This window comes from Talpa occidentalis, unplaced genomic scaffold (assembly GCF_014898055.3).
Source record: "Talpa occidentalis isolate TD23 unplaced genomic scaffold, MPIMG_talOcc4v2.1 talOcc4.10, whole genome shotgun sequence".
Classification (NCBI taxonomy): Eukaryota; Metazoa; Chordata; class Mammalia; order Eulipotyphla; family Talpidae; genus Talpa; species Talpa occidentalis.
In genome coordinates, this window is record NW_023600993.1 from 17,297,719 (window position 1) to 17,321,172 (window position 23,454).

General features: G+C 41.1%; 1 protein-coding gene and 1 long non-coding RNA gene across 4 annotated transcripts in view; one reads left to right on the forward strand and one right to left on the reverse strand.

Annotated features, from left to right (window-relative positions):
* LOC119257240 (uncharacterized) overlaps positions 1-17,037 on the reverse strand; it is a 110,800-nt gene extending 93,763 nt beyond the window's left edge. For both annotated transcript variants that reach the window (XR_005127981.2, XR_005127983.2), the window contains exons 1-2: positions 17,000-17,037; positions 16,205-16,346 (exon numbers count right to left, since the gene is read on the reverse strand). This is a non-coding gene — a long non-coding RNA (uncharacterized LOC119257240). The remainder of the gene's footprint in view (positions 1-16,204; positions 16,347-16,999) is intronic.
* A 374-nt stretch (positions 17,038-17,411) lies between these two features.
* Positions 17,412-23,454, forward strand: part of UBE2E2 (ubiquitin conjugating enzyme E2 E2) — a 296,676-nt gene continuing 290,633 nt past the window's right edge. The window contains exons 1-2 of one of the 2 annotated variants that reach the window (XM_054692116.1): positions 17,412-17,477; positions 22,968-23,151. In XM_054692116.1, coding sequence (XP_054548091.1) covers positions 22,976-23,151 — 176 coding nt within the window. In that variant the 5' untranslated portion in view covers positions 17,412-17,477; positions 22,968-22,975. Of the gene's footprint in view, positions 17,478-17,544; positions 17,695-22,967; positions 23,152-23,454 lie in introns of those variants that run through there. The other variant, XM_054692154.1, reaches the window with a different exon arrangement.

The window sequence follows — 23,454 nt, forward strand, 5'->3', positions numbered from 1 at the left end:
TCTGAATCATGATTTATAGCCCAGCCATTGAGAATGTCTGGACCAGATGACTGAAGAAGTCCATCTAGCATGTTTATAATGTGCAATTAGTAATAAATTGCTTATATGAAAACCCCTGTTCTCCTCTCTCTAACATGGCTGGTTAAATGGTGTCAACCAGAGGTTCGAAGAATACCCAGGCATTCTCAGCAGTGTGGCAACCAGTTCCTTAAGGCTACTGCACAGTTGTTATGCGATACTCATATTGTCCAATTAAAGGATGGAGGTTAGTGCCTTCAGAGTTACAAAGAGTTCAGGTTGTCCCTGATGTTTTCCAGTTCAGATCTCTAGTTCTAGCAGAGATCACAGGGACAAAAATTAATGTCTCAAACTCACATCCAGAGCCAGGTCTTCTTCCCATGAAGTATCAATGAAGGCAACACATAAAGGGTGAGATTAAGGGACCAGGCTAACGAGCCATAAGGCCCTCTAGTTATCTGTCTATTGAAACATAAGAAAGACATTTATTGGTGTCTAGGGACAAATTCATTCAAATCCTGCATCTCCCATTTTCTATATGACTCCTGGCAAGTTGTCTATCAATAAAATATCAAATAACCAATTTTCAACATTATCAAGAAGACTTTATTCAGAATTTATTTCATCAAAGGCTAAAAGCAGAAGTGATCATATCTTTCTTTTTATTAACACTATGTCATTTCTGGCAAAACAACAGAAGGAATCCTGTGCATTTTCAGCAGCATGGCACAACTAAGCACAACAGCTAACTTAATGGACGTTTTTTCAGTCCTATTTGTTTATAAGTTGATAGAATCCAACATTAGAGGGTGAAGGGAAGAAAGTATCCATTATGTACATATGAGTGTTTATGCAGTGTTCGGATCCATGTGAATCTTTTGTCGTTAATTGTATGGACAGGAACTTGTCTGGGCAGTGAATTAAAGTCCTTCCATTAAGCTGCTATCTTCTTGGCATCTGGTCCAAAGGGAAAAGCTACCATTAGCATATGATGTGAACTTTCCTCCACCTTGTAGAAGCTTGCTCGAAGAGACATAGTATTGCTCTGGCAGAAAACTCCCGTTTTAATTTTAGTGAGAGCATGAGGAAAGAGAAGTATACTTGGTGGAAACAGGTTAATATGTCCCATCATCTTGAAAGTGTTTAGCTAGTGCCTGTTTTCATTAGAAGTGAAGAATAAGTGAATTAAATATTTTAATATGCTATTAAAATAAAAACTAAATTTAAAACAACTCACTACAGATCTTTGAGACTAAAATTTAGTAACTTAATTTGGGTATTTTATGTGCAAAAGGGAAGGGATCCAGATTCAAACCCTCGTGGTTTGAGTCAGACTGTCAATTCTTATGTGCTGCAGGACTGTGGGCAAGTCACTTTGCTGAACCTTTTCAGACATCTCTAACCCTCATTTTTCAGGCTTCCTTCTGTTCCCTGTCTGAGTAGAAGGTCTTTGGTCAATTTCCCCTGGAAATAGACTCTGAGGATAATTATTTATTGTGAAAGAATGCCCTTGAGAACAAGCATGGGGAGTAAGAAAAGCAGAATTGGCAGAGGGAGAAACTGGATTACAATGAAGTACAATAGAGTCCTCAGCTGATGCCACAGGAGCTCCGGAGTACAGATAATTCTTCAAAGTTGTTCCAAATGCAGATGAGGGAGTCTGACCTTTGAACTCCTATGAATAGCCATGCCATCAGGACTGTCCTTTGGCGAATGGCAATTCCCAGAGGAGTACACTGCTAGGATGCCCAGCACCTGGGAAAATGAGTGGCTAGGTCCTGAAGGAGCTGTCTGGTAGCAACTGCAATAAAGAAGAAAGCCCATCTCCTCTCCTGCTTCAGTGAAATATCCACTTCACTCAGGTGTGTGGGCTGACCTCCGTCACCCAGGCAAGGCAATCACAAGGGAACACAATGAATAACCTGTCTTAGGAGGGAGTTCCCAAGAAAAACACCCTGAGATGAGGATTCCTGTTAATGTAATTTATTATGAAATGTTTCTTGAACCAACCAATAGAGAAGTGAGACCAGGAAAGGATGGAAGCCAACAAAGGTACAAAGTCATATAAAAGTCCTACAGTGTCAGACAGCCAGTAACTTTGAGTCACATCTATACGGAACTTTGGGTACAGTATAGGTACTTCCTCAGAGTTGTCCTCAAGGGAGCGGGCATATTTATATCGCTTGCACCCATCAGCAAATGGTTAGGGGCTGCTTCTGAGATAATTTAAATTCCTAGGCACTCCAACTCCCCATTTGCAGGCAAACTGGATTCTAGTCACTTGGGCAACTCTTCAACATTGACATATATGCCAGCTTTACTGGGAATGAAAGCACACTGACAGCCTGTGTGTAATACCATGGCCGAAGGGACTAGGAAGGCTATGGGTGGAGAACTCACAATTCAAAATCTGGCCTGAACTGTCTTTAAAAACCCACACGTACGGGAACTGGGCCCATTTGTTGCACTTCCTTGTCACTGTCTATTCTTCAAGGTGAGAAGAGATAATCCAATTTGCTAACCACTCATCTTTTAGTATGATCACACACTCTCATATAAACAAATGCTTACAAAGAACACACACATTTAAAAAAAAGCAAACATTGTTTAAAAATGAACAATGACACTCTATGGGGTGTGGGGGGCAGGGAAAGGAGGGATTGGGGTCAAAATAAGGGGGTTGTAATTGTATGGGGAGTATAAAAATAAAATTTAAATTAAAAAATGAACAATGATATAAAATATATATAAAAATTATTTTTTTTAAGATTTATTTATTTATGCATACAAGAGCTGGGGTACAGGCCACAGATAAGGGGGGTGAGAGGATTCACCAGAGACAGAGTGGGGAACAGAACAGGCAGATTGACCAAAGTACACTGCTGAGGGGAGCAGCGGGCGAGACAGGAGAGGTCTGCAGTGCCATGTGGGATTCTCACCTGCCGGCCAGGATTGAACCTGCAATGCAGAGGCTGCAGACAGCTTCACAGCACTGTGCTCAACCGCCTGCACCACCAGGGGAGGCCCTATATAACCATTTTGAAGAATGACTTAGATATATCAACTAGCAGTTTTCATGTCATACTGAAAATGAAATATTCTGTGGCTTATTTTACTTAATCCTTATTATAATTTACTTGGAAAATGTATAGCATCTCTGTAATAAGTGTGAAATGTTCTATATGTCTAGATGAGTGATCCACATATATTTTAAACATATATATTAAAAAACCATATATTTTTTTAAAAGCATATTTAAATTATAGGCAATTGATTAAACATTTTGCAAAGACTGCTTTTTGAGTTCATCAAATTAGAAATGACTAAGGAACTAGTTTTTTTGTTAACATTGTCCAACAGGTAAAGTGTGGAAAGCATAAATATGTTTATATTCGGTCAGGAACACACTTGTTTAACGGTATTCAGGGATTTTAAAAGAAAGATTATCATACAAATTTGAAGGTATCTAGGATTACCTGTAATTTGTGGAGAATTAAATTTTTTGTCAACTTGCCTAACTTCCTACTGTTGGAATATTTGCTTTGTTTCTAAACACCTTATGATTGAGTTTATAAATTACTATGAAACATTAAAAAAACTTCTAATAACCAAAAAACTGCGGTGAGCTCACACAATCTGGCCCTGTTATAACTCAAATTTCTTATCTGCAGAAAGGAGAGACACAATGTCTTATCGTCTGTGTTTTATCAGATTTTGATTGGGAATTTGAGCTATGTTTCTTATTCTGCTGAAGACATACTGAAACCAGACAAAGGATCTCAAGGTAAAGAATAGGAAACGGGTATTGATTTCCTTTATCCACCCCAGTCTCTTCGTATCTTTTTGTATTGTGCTATGATGGATTAGGTGGACAGGCCAGCAAATGTTTTACATTTGCTACCAATTTGATGGGCTTTGGAAAAAGGGATTTGAGGCATATGCTAGTAACAAGTAGAATCCTTAAAACCATATCTGGGTCAGTGTGATAAGTAGAAAGGCATATGTTCCCCTATATCAGAAGGCCACAAGCCTCCTATCTAATATCTTACTTCTCAGCACTCTCTCCACACACACACACACACACACACACACACACACACACACACACACACACACACACACACCCTTACTGAAATAAGTACTGATACTTTTCTTACTTTAAGATTTCTTTTGTTAATTTCTGTCTTTCTTTTCTCTGAAGTGAATATGCTCATAAAAAATATTGTTTCTCATTCTCTCATAATCTTCTAGGTCATTATTTCTCAAAGTGTAGTCCATGGTGAGAGTGCATCTAAACCATCTAGGTTAAAACGCCAGATATAATGCTGATTCTATACCATTTGCAGAAGTCTTAGGGAGGGAGGCCCAGGAATCTGCATTTACTACAAGTATATTTACTTTTGAAAGTCATTGCTATAGCTTGTTACATAGGATTTAAATTAAATAAACTAGGATTCAGCCCTTCCAAGTGCTACTTAAGACCCATAAAAAAGAAAAATGCAGATTAAGTGGATGAGGCACACCACCTTCCCTGACCTCAGGAACATCCTAGCACACACCTCTGCCTCCCCCACCCGCATTCTTTTAAGGGCTTTGTCATTCTTTTTTCTCAGCAGTAAATTATTTACAACATAATTAAGCAGTCATTGTCTGAATGTTTGAGGGGGAGTATCCTATCCCATTCCACCTTTCTATTTTCTCCTGACATTCCCTCTCTTACTCCCTTTAGGAGAGTGAAGTTCAACAAATTTAAATAGGAAAGACAAAATAATTGTAGTAGAAATGTAACAATAGAAAGAATGAATTTCAACTAGATAGGATGGGGTAGTTGTCCAGTAGGTAGTGTGGTGTTAACCTCCCTCCATTTCCACCTCCCCACATTCTCTGTGCTCCTCACCCCCAGCCTTTTAGTTACCCCATGGATAAAACCAAAATATCAGGTAACCCAAACTCCCTTCTGGAACAATGCATCTCAGAGCAGATACCTCTTTTTCCCCTCTTCCCATAAAAACTTTTCTGTTCAGCCCTCTAGGTTGAATCAAGAAAATGTTCTATTTTATATTCTCATTGTGCATAGTTCTTTTCTTGTAAATCAACTTTTTGAAGTATAATTTATGTATAAAATTCACCCACCTACACCTGTACAAATAGCCCCACAGTCACAGTATATAACATTATCACTTCCAAAATTTTCTTCCTGCCCCTCTGCAGGCAATCTCACCACACATCCGCCCTCTCAGCCCCAGGCAACTACTGATGTGCTTTTGGTCACTTTGGGTGAATTTTGCTCTACAGTTTCCTATAAACAGAATCATTTTTGTGTCTGATTTTGTTTCATCTAGTTGCATTCATGTTGTTGCATGTTTAATTATATCACAGTTGGTTTATTCATATTTCTGTAGATGGACATTTGGGCTGTTTCTACTTTGGAACCATTATGAACAAAGCTGTTATCACCACTATGTCACTTCTTTCTTGGACATGTTATAGGACAGGGAGAGGGGCAGCCCAAACCCCGCAAACCTGCCTATTCTACATGGGTTCTGCCATCCGCCGCATCAACACAAAACATAGGAGACTTTAATGGGAAGGAACTTTAATTAAACTAGGAAACAATACAGGTGAGGCAAAGAGTCTAGTTTCTAAATGAAGCACCCAAAGTTACCCATCCCCTCGTGGGTAAAACTCCATCCATATGGGGTCGGCCCAGAGCAAGGCCCCAAAGCCTGCCACAAGTCTAAAACATCTTCCAGTGGGGACCCACAGAAAAGGGTCACAAACAACCGGACAAGCCCGGAAGGAAAAGAGCAAAATCAACATCCAGATAAAAGCTGCCATTGTCACCTCCCCACGGGTCTCACCCACATCTGTGTCACCCAGTCCACGACCAAAAGACAAGCGCAGTTTCTTCACATGTCTCTAGGCTCCATGAGCCTCCTCCAGGTCTCCTGGCTCCATCCTGCTTCCTTCCTTCCCCAGTCTCTTCTTCTGCTTCTCCTCTTCCTGCTCAGCTCCACCCTCCCTTGGGTGGGGCAGGGAACCTCCCCCTTTCCTGGGGACCACCCTGTTGCAGACATACATTTTCACTTGTCCTGGGTAAATACCTAGGAGCAGAATTACGACATCATATGGTAAGCTTATATTTAACTTTAAAAGAAATTGCCAAACAGCTGTCCAAAGTAGTTATATCATTGTACATTCCCACCAGCAATGAATGAGAGCTCCAGTTGTTGGACATCTTCATGGATACTTAGCATTGCCAACATTTTCAGTTTTAGCCATCTGAATGGCTGTGAACTGGTACATCATGGTGATTTTAATTTACAGTTCTCTGATGGGTAATGATGATGAGCGCATTTACATGGGCTTTTCATTCCCATTATATATAGTTTCTTTTCTGATATACCTGTTCAAATCTCTTGTTCATTTCCAATATGTCTTTTTTTCTGATTACGCACACATACACACACACACACAAACACATACTCACTTGCACAATATTTTTGAAACTGAACTCAAATAACTGATTCTGATGGTAGTATTAGACCTAGTGGTAAAAAGTGGAGTCTTTTTGTTACATAGAGTGAATGAGATTTTTGCCCCAAGTAAGCAACAAATTACTAGGACCCAGTATTAACATTGCCCCTGCTTTGTTTTGATATAACATAGTAATTAGGCACACAGACTGGAGTCACTCAGTCGGGGTTTAAAACTGGCTCTACCACTTACTAAGTATATAACATTGGGCTCGGTGCCCAATTTGTGCCTCAGTTTCCTCTGCTAAAAAGAGACAATGTTTACCTATTAGGATTGTTGATATTTAAATGAGGGCATATGAAGCACATTGCACAGTTCAAATATAGAGGGAATACTTGGTAAATGTTTGCTGTTATCAGGATCAAGAATCTGAGTTTTGTTCATTAAAATGCTCACCCAACCAAATTCTTTCCAGATTCTTTGTCTGTATAGCATCAATTCTTTCCTCTTGTGCTCAATTCTATTTTTACAACTGTTTTCTAGATAAGCAATATTTGGAGACTTATTTTCCTGCTTTCAGACAATTTGCAAAATGGTAGGAAAGGAGGTGGTGTGAAGGGTTTAACTGTTAGGCTTTAAATTTTAAATTAATTTATACTGATTTGTTCCTTGGAAGTCTAATTATTTATATAATACTTTAAGAGTGTCCTAAGATAAGTTAAAACTCAAGAGATGGAAGAGAACTAGATTCACCCCAGCAGGAGGCAGGGAGCCACAGTTGACAATCAGATCATTTCATTTCAAAGCAGAATATGAATTGCTTCCAAGACAAACAGAGGAAGTGAAACTTTAACAACTTTTGGCTTTGACCTCCGGGAAGCCCTAAAAATTCCTAAAAGCACATATTAATTTTTTTTAAAAAACAAAGAAATGAGATGTATTAGATTAATCAAATAAAAGACAAAACCACATGATCACCTCAATAGGCACAGAAAAAAACATTTGAAAAAAGTCCAAAATTCATTCATGATAAAAACTCTCAAACTAAGAATAGACCAGAACTTCCTCAACCTGATAAAGGACATCTATAAAAAACTCATAGCTAACATCACTCTTAATGCTAAAAGACTGGATGTCTAAGATCAGGAACAAGGCAAGGATATCTGCTTTCACCAAATTATTCAATCTTGATACTAGTGCAATAAAAAAAATCTGTTTAATTAAGGGCATCCAGATTGGAAAAAAGAAGTAAAACTGTCCTTATGAACTGATGATACAATCCTATATGAAAATGTAAAGGAATTCACAGAAATTTACCAGAGCTAGTAAAGGACTTTAGCATGATTACGAGATCAATATACAAATGTTAGGTGTATTTCCATATGCTGTCAATTAACAACCATCTATTGAAATTAAGAAAACAATTTCTTTACAGTAACAGCAGAGGAAATAAAATTTTTAGAAATAAATTTAACAGAAGAAATGCAAGCAAGACTTTCATACTGGATACTACAAAACATTACTGAAAGAAACTGAAGACCTAAGTAGATGGAAGACTATCCTCGCATTGATCTATAAATTGAATGTAATCCCTATGAAAATCTCCCCAGATAGGCTAAAAAAGTGAGTAGTCACTGTTAATTTGCCCTGAACCATGATGTGGCCCAGGCACAAGGGTACAAATGGAAGTCTCAGCCACACCCTGCTCTCATTCCCTTGGATCTGTCTTACATCAAGAGGGGTCTCATGAGTGTGTGTGTGTGTGTGTGTGTGTACACACCAGTTCATAGGTATAACTTCTAATGTTTCCTCTCCTAGCTCCCCCCGGCCACCTTTTCAACATACAACTGTACACACTAGAAACACAGCCCTCTTTCAGGAAGCCAGACTCACGGCAGAGGTGCAAGGAGTTGTTAGGAAATAGCTCTCTTGGAGACAACTAAGTGGGGGATCCCATAGTTCTGTTTAGCAGAGGCTTCCTGTGGGCATATCGACTTGGCCCTACTGACTACTCAGAAGGGAGCCAGAGGTGACTTTTATAGCAATGTTTCTCAAACTTCCATATGCAAACAATCACTGGGGATCTTGTTACAATGTAGGTTTTAGTAGTTCAGAGGCAAGGTCTAATGGTCTGTATTTCTAACAAGTTTTTGGGTGATGCTCTGTGCCTATTCTGTGGACCAAACACTGGCCTTACTCAGTACTCCCACTGAGCTGGCCCGAATGGCAGAACTTAGTCATGGAATGGGAGTAAATTACATGGACGGGAAAGGTTACTTTAGGGCTATCAAGCTTTCATCACCTAGGACTGAGTGTGTTGGTGATGGCAATGGTGAGCCAACAAACAGTGTTTACAGAACTCACTGTTGTGGAGTTCATAGTCTAATGGGCAAGTTAGACAAATAAATAATTGCAAGGCATTGTCTAAAGGGGAATTGTAGATGTAGCTATGAGACACACAGGTGACACAGCAGAGGAGAGGAATGTCTAAGCAGGGCATTGGGGGATGAAATGGCTTAATGGAGCAAAGAGAGGGAATTCAAGGCAAAGAGAATTACGCATCTGTGGCAGATAGTGTTTTTCATAGACGACCGGAGCAATCTATAGTTCCACAAAACCTTCTAGAAACTTTCCACTAACCTATCAAGAGGTGAAGTTTAATTCTCTCTCCTTGAATTTGGGTGGATTTATGATTGTTACACAATTACAAGGTAGTGAAAGGACATTAAGTGACTTATAAGGCTAGGTTAGAAGAGACTGTCATTTTGTCTGACTTTCTGGGTTGCTTGCCTTTTGGAACCCAACCACCAAGCTGTGAGGAAGTAGAAATACCCATGGAAAGTCCTGGCGGGGAGAATCTAGTATCTCTACTCAGGATGCCTGCTGGTCTGCTTGCCAACATCAACTGGCCAGTCAGGTGAATGAGCCATCCTGAAAGTAGGTCTTCCTACCTCTAATCAAACTGCTCCAGGTGATATAGTGTAGAGCAGAGATAAGCCACTCCCACCAAGCCCTGGGCAAATAGCAGATTCATGATCAAAATAAATAATTGCTTTTGTTTCTACCACCAACTTTTGGAGTCATTTGTCATACAGCATTCGATTCCAAGAATAAAATCTAAAGGTAAAGAAGTGTGAAACAGCCTGGTGTTTTAAAACATGACACAAATAAGGGCATGTTTATGTATAACTCACCAATTAGAAATAAAAACATAAAAATATGGAAATGTTGGGAATGTTGAATTTGTGAAGCAGAGAGAAAAAAGTTTAGTAAACAAACTATTAATAGTGTAAACACATGACGTTGTATTGTGTAGTCAACCATGCTTGAACTAATTATTATTCATGGCTCTGCCAGAAAATGTTCTGGATATAAATGTATCTATATAAAAAAGTTTTCTTGCTGGAAAAAAAGTAAATTTTTATTGAAAATAAAATACTAACAATCTGCTATTTTGTGTGTACCTTACATGAAGCCAGGTTGGCAATTTCCCAAAGAAATCAATTATAGTTTTTCCTACCAAAATGAGGAATGATATCATTTCAAAAACAAATTAAAAAGCCCACCTGAATTTTATTGGGGGGAATAAGTCTTTATATGCAAAGGATAAAAGTATGTAATTCTGACATGTCATCAATACCTTTGGTTTCCCTTCTAAATACACATTTCTAAGTGAACCGATCAAGAGTTTCTCAAAGAGGTAAAATTTATGACTAGTCTTTAATGTTGACAGCCTTATTTTCTATATGGCTGAGGAATTGCAGGCACGTGCAAATTTGAGAGATAAAGATTTAGAGTTTACTGATATGCCAAGAATATTCCCTGGGCTGTGGGTAATTTGAAAAAACTTTTTTTTTTATTTTTTTACCTTAGCTAATGTTTCACTGACGCCATGTGGGAATTTATATCCCATGGGTAATTTATATTACATGTAGGTGTTCAAATTCAGGGATTCCTGGGATGAAGATAGCAGGTGACAAATAGCTTCCTTCTGGGCTTAGCTAAGCCAGCTCCTCCTGGAATATTGTGTTGTATTCCTGCTTCCATGTTTTAAGAGAAATACAAATTGGAATACATTTGAAAGAGAGCGACTTGAGTGGTGAGGGAACACAAACCGGTGTCACTGGAGGGACAAATGAAGAAAAGGGAGGAGACATTTCACAGTGCGTGGTAGGCATTTTTAAGCAAGGAAAGAGCTTTCTTGCAGAAGACTTGTTAGCATTGGTCTGCAGTCCCCAAAGCACAATGAAAAAAGAATTTGGAGGCAATTGAGGGATGAAGAAAGATGGGACATCAGCTGTCAGAGGAGGTAGGAGTTCCCATCACTGGAGACATTCAAGCAGATTATTTTGAATGAATTCTAAGACAAAGACTGGTTAGACATTAGGACCTACAAGGTACGTTCCACTGTTGCCAAGAGCTTGACCTCTTTAAGTGTCCCCACACCATCACCTCTAGGAGTGACCAGGTGTGCTACCTTTTGTCTTAGAATATAGCCCATTCTTTTCTATATCTGGCTCCTATAAGCAATGACATGTCCTGAAGCCTCCAAAGCCTGTCAAATTCCAGAGGGAATTTTCTGTCTACCTCTGATGGCTAACAATATCTCTGTGCCAGTGCTTCCCCGGGCAAAGACAGCATTTCCTGCCCCTTTACCCTGCAATACACACACACCTCCCCCAACACAACCAGGCCAGACATCCTCTCTTTTTTGTGTTATACTGTGCCACTGCTGTCAAGGCAGGACCCCGTGGTGCCAAATAGATTTTATGAACAAATATCTGTTAATTTCAAGTCACAGATATTCTTTCCTTTGGATTTAAGAAAAGTCTACAGGAACTGAGTAGGAAAATTCAGGGAGTAACAGATTTTACATTTTCCTTTCAACTGCCTTTCTCCAGAGTGATTGGTCATTATGTTCAAGCAAATCTCCTAGGTCTCCCTTCTCTTTTTTCACTTAGAGTCTGATATTCTCAGGATACTACTTGGTCCCTCATCTAAATCTCCCTCGTTCTCCTTGGGGCTTGCTCTACAACCTCGGTAGTGACGTTCTGACAGTCTGAATCCTGAATGAAGACAGATTAGACTCGAGCTGTGGCCCTGTCTTTCCTTTCACCTTTCTGTCCTCACCTATATGATTCTATGACTAAGAGATGAGAGCATAGAATAAGAAACAGAAGATAACAAATCAAAAATGTTTCATGTTAGTGGAAGAGAAGAAAACTAAGTGGTGTGGATGGCTTAATTATAAGTTTTAGGTTGAATTAAGAAAATTCATTACTATGCTTATACTATTAGTGTGACAGTACTCACATAATTTAGCAGTACTCACATAATTTGAAAGTACTCACATAATTTAGCAGTAACAGTGTAATCCGCCACAAAATTTCAGTAATGAAAATGTAGTCTACAAATCAGAATGTAGTTGTTGATAATATTCACGAAACAATTTTTATAATTCATTCAATGCAAATTATAAATTTTGACTCAAATTGAAAATATGTTGTCTATATGCTATACAAATATATTTATATACACACACCTCATGTATATCATTGATATTCTGCAACACGAGTTAAGAAGCAGCTAGTTGTGCGTGCCCTTGGTAAAGTTACCTACATAAGTTATTAACTATTTAAATAAGTCCCATTAGTAAACAAGGAATCTGAGTCAGCAAGGAGTTAAGTAACTTGCCCAGGGATCACTGCAAGAAAGAAGTAGAACCAGGGTCATGGAACCAGACAGCCCAGTTTCAAAGCATCTCTGGACTGCTTAAGAAAGGTACAAATTAGGGCAAGGCTTCCCTCCTTCTGTCTTTGTTTCCTTCTGAGGTTTCCCTAAGTTTCAAATATTTTAATTTATTGTACAAATAATGTGTAATTATAACAGAAAATCTCATCTACAATTTATTGCTCCACTGCTCAATAAATCCCTCTTACATGCCATTATTCTTGCTCTCTTCAGACCCTTCATCCATACTCAGCAGCTACTTAAATCCCTCTGTATTTCTAGGAGGTTGGATGCAACCACTCATTTTAGGAGTAGGACTCTGCCTGGCAGGAACTACTCAGCAGTAGTACCCTTGATATGCAAAGGACTTGAGGGAACATCGTCATTAGACAGTAAAGAAGATGTATATTAATTATGTATTGATGCATGACAAATCCTCTAAAAACTTAGTGACTAAAAACAACAAACATTTATGACAAGGCAAAAGGATGGCTCAGCTGGGTGTTTCCAGCTCAGGGTTTTTCCTGTGGTTATAGTGAAGATGTTGAACAGGTTTGCATCATTTGAAGGCTTAGTTAAGGCAGAAGACTCTGCTTCAGAGCTCATGCATGGGGGTGTCAGTTTAGACCTGTTTCTAGCCACATGGGCTGCTCCTTAGGGATGCTCACAATATGGCTTCTAGCCTCAGAGAGAGGGAAGGAGGGAGGGGGAGAAGAGAGAGAGAGAAGGTAGAAGAGAGAGAGAGAGACATTGGGAATTAGAGAATGATTCTGTGTTGGTACATACTAGGTAATGGGTCCCTATTATATCAGCTGTAATGAGGCTTCAATTTTCCCATATCAGTGTTGTCCTTCTTAAGTATTCAAAGCATTCAGAGTGAAAACAGGGCATCTACAATCCCTTTCAAACCAGGCTGTAAGCAAAAAAGATTACTGTCTTCCATCTCATTTTCTCAGGGTGCTAATCTTTGATGAACTTAAGCCAATATGACATTTCTTCTGGGGAGGGGGGCAACCCAAATTTTTAACAACCTCTGATTATCATGTACCCAGCAAGAATGAAAGCTACTTAAATGAGCACCAGCTCTACTAGTATGATCCATTTTGTTAAAGTTCAGTCCATTTACTCCCAGAGAGGTGCTTTCACCTTTCAGTCAAACTGGAAAACTAATTGTGACTCTATCTACTCATAAAATTGGCAGTAACACAAGTTATAAGAAGGGCCCTAAAAAAAAAAAAATCTCATCTGCCAATTGTAGGAGAAAAAAAATGCAGGCTCTATATTAAAGCTCAGAAATAAGAAGCATAGGAAAGGACAGAGCAAGTTCCTGACGACAGATTGATAGACTAGAGCAGGAAATTCAAGGAAAGTAAGTTATTTGTTTTAGAGACCAAGTTTGAGTCTCAGGGGGAGAGGAACTGAGAAATTCAAGTACAATCTACGTTTGCAACACTGGACTCATTCTATAGTGTCCTGAAGTTCAGAGATTCCAGAGCCCAACTGCTGATTTCAAGTCCCACTTCTGCTATTCTCCAGCTGCATGGTAGTGAACGTAACTAAATCTCTCTGCACTTCTGTACTATCATCTGTACAGTGAGGTTGGTCTGAATGAGACAGACCATCCTCATGCGGTGTCTGTGAGTGCATGTACAATGCTAGCACTTTGCCTGGTCCAAATTAAGAACACAATAAGTGCCAATTATTATTATTGACAAAATTAGAACAATGTCTATTATGCCGTCAACTGAAAGAGGTTAATTTCATTCACTGAACCAGTTTTTATTGAATAGATATAGCAATGAACCCCAGCCAAGAAAATCCTGTTCTCAAGGTGCTTATATGTGGAGGAAGGAGGGAAAGGGGTGAGAAGGGTAAACAAGCAAAACTAAAATAAACAAGCAAAAATATGTCAGATTTATTATGATGATCATAAATATAAACAAAGCAGAGATGGGGAACAGAAAGTGCTGGGGGAGGGCCCCCCTGGTGGCGCAGGGGTTAAAGTCTCAGTGCTATCAAGCTATTGCCAGCCACTGCAACTTGAGTTCAATCCCCAGTCAGGGAGCTAAATCACGTGGCCCAGCAGGCCTCTCCTGTTTTGCCCGCTGCTCTGCTCAGCAGTGTTTCAGTAGATCTGCCTGTTCTGCTCCTCACTCTGTCTCTGGTGAATACTCTCTCTCACACACACACACACCCCCACACACCCCTGGCCTACACCCCAGTTTTTGTATGCATAAATAAGTAAATCTTTACCAAAAAAAAAAAAAAAAAAAGAAAAGAAAGAAAGTGCTAGGGGAGAGGTGGGAGGAAAGAATGTCCTAGAGAAAGGAAATTATAAGTCAGAGTCTGGAGGCCAAAAAACATTGGGGTGTTCCATAACACAAGGAGGCTAGTGTAGCTGGAAAGATGTGAAGATGGGATAGAGTCACACAGTGTGAGACCAGAGAGATTTTCCTTGGGGGTGGCAGGTAGACCATGTAATCATTGCAGGAAGTTTGGTTGTTACTCTAGATTGAGAAGCCATTGGTGGTTTTAAGAAGAGGAAAAACATACCATAACCTACATTTTAAAGGATCATTCAGACTGTTATGTGGGGGGCTGGGGATTAAGGGAAGTAGAAGAATGAGAGATGATGGTGGTTTGGACCAGGCTATTAGCTATGGGAGAAAAGAGGAAGGAAATGGACACTTACAGGATATATTTTTGAGGGCAGAGTCAACAGAATTTGGTGATGAATTTGGTGAAGTGTGTAAGACAAAAAGAAGGGTCAAGGTCAGGGAAGGTCTGTAGAAACTGAGGTTTTCTTCCTGTACTCAATGTTATAACCCAACCTCCTAGACTGTGCCTAGTACTCAATAAATATTCCTTGAATCAGCGAAAAAGGTAACTGACTTGTATTATGGCCTTCTTAAAATTAGTTAATAGCACATAATAGAACACCAACTACTGCAGTGACTATATTCTCAGCATTCATACTATGAACTACATTCTCAGCATTCACACTATCCCTCTAATCCTTTCATAAAGTTGCAAGTTGACATTGTTCCATCACTGGGCCCTAACTGCCAATGACTAGGACTAAAACACAACTTTGATACTTCCTGTAAAAGAAAAGCACTTTGTTATAAAATATTCATGGAAAAGCCAATAGGATATACACCTAAGGGTATATGAATAGTTTATTTGTAGAAAAGTAGAGACCGAGGAAATGGGGATTGTCATCTATCTTCACGAAATAGTTGCAAAACACATTGAAACAATCAGTAAAATGAAAATATTAATATATAAAGGTTTCATTTTGTAGACTACCTTAACGCAGACATTAAGGCAGTCTGTGAAATGCTCTATTTTGGCCATATTCTAAAATATTAAAAAGCAAATATGATGCATTTGGTATCTTTTCCTGCTAATATATTGTACCATGTGAGTGATAGATGTCTATTTAAGTGATAGTCCCAGGATATGCTAATTTCAAATCCTTCACCATGTATTTTAAGTTTAATAATAACAGGGCCGGGCCTCCCTGGTGGCGCAGGGGTTAACACGCAGCCTATGGAGCAATCTGCAGCCTCTGCAGCCTCTACAGCATGAGTTCGGTTCCTGCCCACCAGGGAGAAACCCACATGGTGGGACAGACTTCTCCTCTCTCACCTGCTGCTCTCCTCAGCAGTGTACTTCTTCGGTCTGTCTGCCTGTTCTGTTACCTGCTCTGTCTCTGGTGAATCCTCTCACCCCCCACATCTCTGGCCTGTACCCCAATTCTTCTATAAAAATAAATAAATCTTTAAAAAATAATAACAGAACCTGTTGATATCCCTGATCCATAAAGGTAATATTCAAGAATCCACCACTTTCTTTTGCACAACTGTGATTTAGGAAGGCTACAAATCAATCCATGCTTTGGAATTTTCAGGGATGTTGTAGTTAAATCTTGAGGAAGGCATCTGACAAAAGAATTTTCAATTCTAGACATACATACAGATCTTGCTGCTTCCATCAGGTAGGATCTTCCTTGTACAATTTCTTTAGGCTTCCTAAATAGCTTTGGACATCGCAGGATTGTTTTTGGCTCTGTCTGAACAAGACACTCCACTTTCAGTGACAGCTCCAGAGTCTCTACACTGGGGAGATATCAGAGCAGCAAGAGCATCAGTTTGGAAGAGGCTAAGGTAGAAGAGAAGGTGGGGGACACTGTGAAAGCCGAGTTTGCATATCATAGGTTAATGTATTCTAATTATTATTTAAGGTGAAGATTACAGGGAACCTCTCATTCCCTTGCGTCTCCCACAGAATGTCCTGGTTCCCACACCCTTCAACTGGGCAGTAAGGTACCTACTGTCTCCCCAAACTTTCTCCACAACATCTACAGTTCAGTGGCCTGGAGCTGCAGGTTTCCAGTGCGCACTCTGGGCCTTGGAGAGCTAAAAGGCCAAAGGACCTGGGCGTTGCGGAGTCAGGTGAAAAGTCAGGCTCCAAGTGGGCGAACTTTCTAGGCCAATGAGAAGTTTCCCCATCTTGGGTGCATGTGGGCACCACGTTCTGGTGAGTGTGCCAAAAGGGTCAGCACCAGCAACTCCTCGCGAAAGCTAAGCGGCAAGTGTGACGCTTAGGGGTGCAGCGGCCGGGGGCAGAACGCCCCCCCTCAGCGTGGTCCTGAGGCCACTCGCCCCCCCCCCCGCACCCCCCCAGCCAGCGTTTCCCTTTAATGCGCGTGCCCGTCAAGGTCCCCGCGTCCCCTCCCTCAGGCCGCCCCATCAGCCTCCGTTTCCCTCACCTCTCCCCGTCCCCGCCGTCCTTTTTCCGCGGGACGCCCCCGGCCCCCCCCCCCGTGCCAGCCCGTGAAACTCGTTTGCCACTTTACTTTTCCGCGCGGCCTCGCGGCCCCTCAGCCGGCCGGCGGGGCGGCCGGCCCGGGCGCGCGCCCGCCCCCGCCCCCTCGCGGCCGCGCGCGCGCGGGGAGGGGGAGGAGGAGGAGGAGGAGGAGGAGGAGGAGGGGCGGGGCGGGTGGGGGCGGGGGGCCGGAGGCGCGCGGCGCGGCGCGGCGCGGCCGACGTGGGGCTCGCGCTCTCGCGGTCTCTCCGGCGGGCGCGCGCTCTCGCGGGCGCGCGCGCGGACGGCCGGGCGGCGGCGGAGCCTGTCGGAGGCGGCGGCTTCACTTTCCAAGACTCAGGGGCGGCCACAGCGGCAGCCGCGGGCAGCAGCCTCGGGAGCCGGAGCCGGAACGGCCGGGGGCGGCGGCGGCCGCGCTGAGGGTGAGTCCGGGCGGGCGCGACGCGGCGGGGACAGGCGGAGCCGGGCAGCCCGGCGCGTGGTGCGTGGGTCCGGCTCTGGGGGGCTGGACGGTCTGCGAGGACACCCCGTCCCCGGGGCCTCCCCAACTCCCCTCCCCCCGCACCCCGCGCCTTCGCCGCCCCCTCTCCCCGGGGCTGGGGCTCGAGCCCGCGACCTGTGCTGACGCCCCTCCCTCAGGTAATCGCCCGGCCGGGCCGCGCCGCGCCGCGCCGGTGCCCACCCCCTCCCCCCACCCCCACAGCCCCCTCAGCCCCCCCAGCCGCGGGCAACCCCCCTCGCGCGCCCCCTCCGCCCCCCCCGCCCCCTCCGCCCCCCTCCGCCCCCCTCCGCCCCCCTTCGCCGCAGGTCTCAGCTCGCACCGTTTGCGCCCTAGTTTCCTCCCTCCGACTCCCCGGAGTGCCCCATTCCCGGCGCCCCCCTCCCGCGAGCCTCCTGCCCCGGTTTCTCGCCCTTTCCACCCCTCCCCCTCCCTTCCAGCCACCCCCTCCTGCCTCTTCCTTCCCTGCCCATCTTGTCCCCTCTTCCGTTCTCAGTTCCCCATCCCTCGCCACCCTCCCGGCCCCTTCTTGCCTCTCCCAGCCGCATCCTGGAACTAAGTCTTTGCAAAAGTACAGGATAAATGTCACTGTGGAAAGTGCCCGGCTTGATCTTTTGCTATTTTCCCTAATTGCATAATTGCTGCACATGGTGTCTCTCCTGGCGAGCGCCGGGGCTGGCTCCCCTCCCGCCGCGCGGCACCCCGTGGCCCGCCTGGAGAAGACCTTGTGGGGTGTGTTTGGGTGCGCCCCGGGGTGTGTGTGGTTGTGTGTGGTTGTGTGTGGTTGTGTGTGTGGTTGTGTGGTTGTGTGTGTGGTTGTGTGTGTGTGCGTGCGCGCGGGGGGTGGGGGGAGTTGTCCTGGTCTTTTGTGAAGCCTTGCGCTTGTCACTGTTTGGAGCCGAAACCCATTTTTCTCCGGTGTCTGCAGCCTCCTCCACTGGCCTGGTTGGAAACTGGATTCCCTCTCACGCGTCCCCCGAATCCCCTCCTCTCTCGCTTCTCTCATAATGTTTTGAGCCTTTTGCCCTTTACCATTTCTAATGAAGATAAAGCGTAGCTTCTCATGGCTAACCCCTCCCCACCCCCCCACCCCATGACCAGCCAGAAATGTCCAATCCATCTTCCCTTAAGGAAATTAAGGCCGCTTTAGGAAGACATCATCTTGTACTCGGTGGCTGTTAGACCTATTTGCATGTTTTCAAGATTCATCGTTTTGTATTGTGTGTGGGAAGTCTACGCAAATGTTTTTATTTGAAAATACAGAAGGAAGTACTAGGGTTGACTTTAAGGTGATTTTGCTCTTCAGAAAGGTTTTAAGCTCTTCTTAGTTTTTTTTTTTTTTAATCGCAGATTCTTTGAAGTGTGTGATTTTTGAATATGTGGTAATTCAGTTTGAACCTTGGGAATCTGAATATGTGTGTTTACTTGACAGTTTGGTTGCGCCTTGGCTCCTCAGAGTTTTGCATGTGGGCAGATGCTGATGAGGAAGTGTGTTCATTTAATGTTATGCCCCAGTCAGTCTTTCCCAGGACTTAACCACCTTTTTCTGGAAAACCGGCTGTTCCACTGTTCTTTCATGGATAAATACCTTTGCAGTAAAGTTAAAAACTGAATATTGCTATCAGTTGTGCATATAATATAAATTATCCTACGATTTACAAAAGTTCAGAAATGTGAGTAGAAAGACAAATAGCGAGAAAGCACATGACAGAATGAAGCGTTTTTCTGATGTATCACCTCAAATGAACACTTGCTTGTTCAGTTTTATACTACATGAGATAGTTATTTAAGGCTTATCTGGACAGTAGTCCGGATATGCAGAGTAGTTATAGTTGCTTTAATGTTATCAGTAATATTAATAGCAATATCATTTGTTTTTATGGAACATGTGAATTTCATTTACTCTAGGTTGCTAATTTCCAGGACTGTAATTTACAAAAGAGTACATAACTAATACATTAAACAATTTCTGTGTCGAAGACGGTACCTAAAATCTTCATTTATACATATTTGGGGAAAAAAATTTCTTTACTATTTTATGTTTAGAAACCAAGTTTGCATCCAAAGTAAAAATAGAAGTTAAGATATCTTTGAAACTATCATTGCAGAGTAGCTCTGTTTATAACCCTGAGATTTATCTTCCTTCTAAATGAGATAGCTCGGTCAGATTAATTATTGATGAATTAATCTCAAAGATAATTTTAAAATGCTGATTTAGAAGATAACATTTAAACCATTTTATATCTGAAATTTCTATTCATTTGTACTTTAGATATATAAAACACAAATTTTATACTCACAACTAATTAAAATGTCGTACAGACTACTTTTTCATAAATACTAGTTCCTTCCTGAATGGTGCAATAAACTTCCCCCTAACTTTTTCTGAATCAGATTCAAGAAACAAAACCAGCAGAAATTTCCCTTCTAATATTTGAAAAAGATAAATGAAAACTTAGTTTCTCAAAGTTTTTATAATGGATGGCTATTAGTGGCCTCATAAAATTTTGTCATCTGTAGGTTAATATTTTGGGCACAATAAAATATTTTAGGGCATTTATGTAAATAAATTACTGTGAAGGTATAGAAATTATACTTCTATTTGGTTATTTTTAATAGTATTTTTACTAGTTCTCAGATCAGACTGATTTTAATCTTCTGATATCCTGGAGCTGGTTATGAAATTTGGATTTCATATTACATCATGACATCATTGAGTAGTATCTTAGTATTTACACTCACAGCATTATCAGATAGTATATAAATTCACATAAATAAAAATATTAAGAAGAAAGTGTGGCTTTATATCTAATGTATATACAACTGTAACTTTTAGCATAGCTTATTAAGCTAAGCTCCAGTAAAAGAGAATTTTATTTCCTTAAGGTTTCCCTATATTTGTTATATACTGTGTTACTTCTGGTTTAAGATGTAAAAAATGACTTCTTGCACAGTTCAATTTCTTAAAATATTACTGTTGGCATTTTACTATATCTGAGGGCCTTTCTTTGAGAATTGCCATTTTTACTCCCATGCACATCTGCTTTATCTAACATGCTCTTATGTCCATACTCAAAAGGTTTACACTTCTGAAAAATGTAAGCTGAAAAAATAATGTTAAATCCAAGGATGAGAAAGTGAAATAAATGTAAAAAAGAAACCAAGGAATATGTTAGAGCTAGGTATGAAATACACTGATATAAAATTTCAGTGTTCTATTAAGTCACTTTAGTGCTCATAAAAGATGTCACAGCTGTGGAGACTGATGCTCTCCACTTACAGAGTAGGTGGAAAAGCAGTCACATTTTGCTGTTAGTTTTGTTTCAGAGCTGTAGGGGGAGACCTGCTTTTGTCTGTCATGGGCATGGTGTTGGGGTTCAGAAGGTGTTGCTAGTGTGTGTGTGGGCGGGTATCTATTGAAGGCATTCAGTATTTTGTATTGATTCTCTCTGCTTCCTTGATTCTTCCATGTTCTTGAAGTACTTTTGGTTTGTCTTACCATAAAACTTTCAACCCATTCATTATAGGTCTATGATGAATTTTCATCAGTATCAACTAGCTATACATTTAGAATAATTATAGTAATAAAAATCATTGTTTCATTTGAGGTATCTTTCTTTATATAAGTCTTAATTTGATTGAGTGATATAGTCTTTTTTTAAAAGAAATTTTTTCCATTTAGATCTGATCTTTATAGATCTATTTTGTGTTGTTGCTTCTTAAATAAAAGTTTTCTTTTGTTTTGTTTTTAAATAGGTGCCTCAGAAGGTAGCTACAGGTGCTCAAGGTAGTTATTAGGTGACAGTAACATAGTGAGCACAGGGCCCTTTTAGTGTCTAGACATCTGTTTTGTCAGTTTGGTTTTTGGATTTGTCGGTACACTATAAGCTAGTTGGGTCATAAGGGTTGTGAACATAGTATTCAAATTCAGAGATTGATGCTAGAGTGACAGTTGAAAGGAGATACCTTTTCACTTGCTGGGATTTTTTGTCTGCTATCTAAGTTATAATAGGTACCAGTGTATCAAGGTATTGAGGAAATTGAGTTGGTAATCAGAGCTACTTGGGGAGCATGAGCTCAGAGCAAAGGGAATTTGAAAGCCTGGAGGGATGGTTCATCCAGACTGGGGAAGAAAAAATCTTTCAGTATCTCAATACAATTGCCATCTCTTGTGAAACATGGCTGCTTGGTATATTGCTGGTTCAGTGCTGGCACTATTATATGGTTCAGATTTTATTTAGAATCTCACAGGCTTCTGTGTTCGGTTCTGGCAAAGGTAACTTAAAACAGGACTCATTTAGAGGGATTTAACCTAACCCAGTGCTGAGGATGTATTATTGACTATAAATGCAAGAGTGTCTCCCATTTTTCTGTTCCTGTGGCAATTTTTACTAACCTCTGTTATAGCACTTAGCATGTTTGCTTATCCACTAGACTGAATTTCTTGCGCCTGCCTAGACAGAGTGGGTGGAAAATAAGCCCTCACTTTTATTTTGTTTTTGATAACTTGATTGAGATGTAATTCACATACTCTAAAATCCAGGCTTTTAAAATGTACAACCTGGGCCTCCCTGGTGGCACAAGGGGTTAAGTCTCAGCACTATGAAGCTATCCACTGCCGCCACAGCAAGGATCCCCTGCCAGGGAGCTGACCCACATGGCTCAGCAGACCTTTCCTGTCTCGCCTGCTGCTCCCCTCAGCAGTGTATTTCAGTCAGTCTGCCTGTTCTGTTCCCCACTCTGTCTCTGGTGAATCCTCTCAACCCCCACACCTCTAGCCTGTACCCAGTTCTTGTATGATTGATAAATAAATCAATCTTTAAAATGTATATCTTAGTGGTTTATAGAATGTTTAGAGTTGTGTAACATCATTGTTGTCTAGTTTAAGAAAATTTTCATCACCACAAAAGGAAACTGCCTCTTAGCAGTCCCTTCCCATTCTTTCCTCACTTCTAGCTTTTTTGTCTTTGTGTATTAGCATCTTCTGGACAGTTCGTATAAATAGAATCGAATAGGGTATGTTCCTCTGTGACTAACTTCTTTCATGCTTTGAAATATTTCCGGAGTTCATCCATGTTGTAGCAGGTATATACTGTACTTTCTAGCATAGCCGAATGATATTCCCCAGTGTGGCTATACCGCATTTGCTTTGTCCATTATCAATTTGTGGACATTTATGTTGTTTTCTCTTTTTTCCTCTAACGTTGCTATGAAAATTTTGTGTGTTTTCATTTCTGTTAATACATTTTGAATAAATGAAAAGTTTTGGCAGCTCCCAAAGCTGTTAATGTAAATGAACAACTTACTCATTTTATGTTTAACCTTACATACTCCACTTTGAGGATGACTGTGTATTTCTGATACTGCAGTTCTTTTGACAATTGAATAAATGACTTTTCATTGTTTAATCCAGGATCTAAAATGTCCACGGAGGCACAAAGAGTTGATGACAGTCCAAGCACTAGTGGAGGTAGTTCTGATGGAGACCAGCGTGAAAGTGTTCAGCAAGAACCAGAAAGAGAGCAAGTTCAGCCCAAGAAAAAAGAGGGAAAAATATCCAGCAAAACAGCTGCTAAATTGTCAACTAGTGCTAAAAGGTACCTCAATTATTGTAACACTTTTATTTTTAGTATCAATTTATCATCTTAAGTTCTATCTTTTAGTTGCATTTAATCATCTTTCTGGAATGTGGATCATGAAGTTTATGGATTTTTCTTCATTGCTCTTTTCTTTTACATGCTTTAATTGTAGGCAATCTGAATTATTTGATATTTAGGATAGTTAAACAATGTGGCCGATTTGTAAATACATCTCTATAACGTTTATGTATTTGTTAGGTGAGCATATATGTATTTGTTAGGTGAGCATATTTGTTAGGAAAATGCATATAAAGGTGTGAT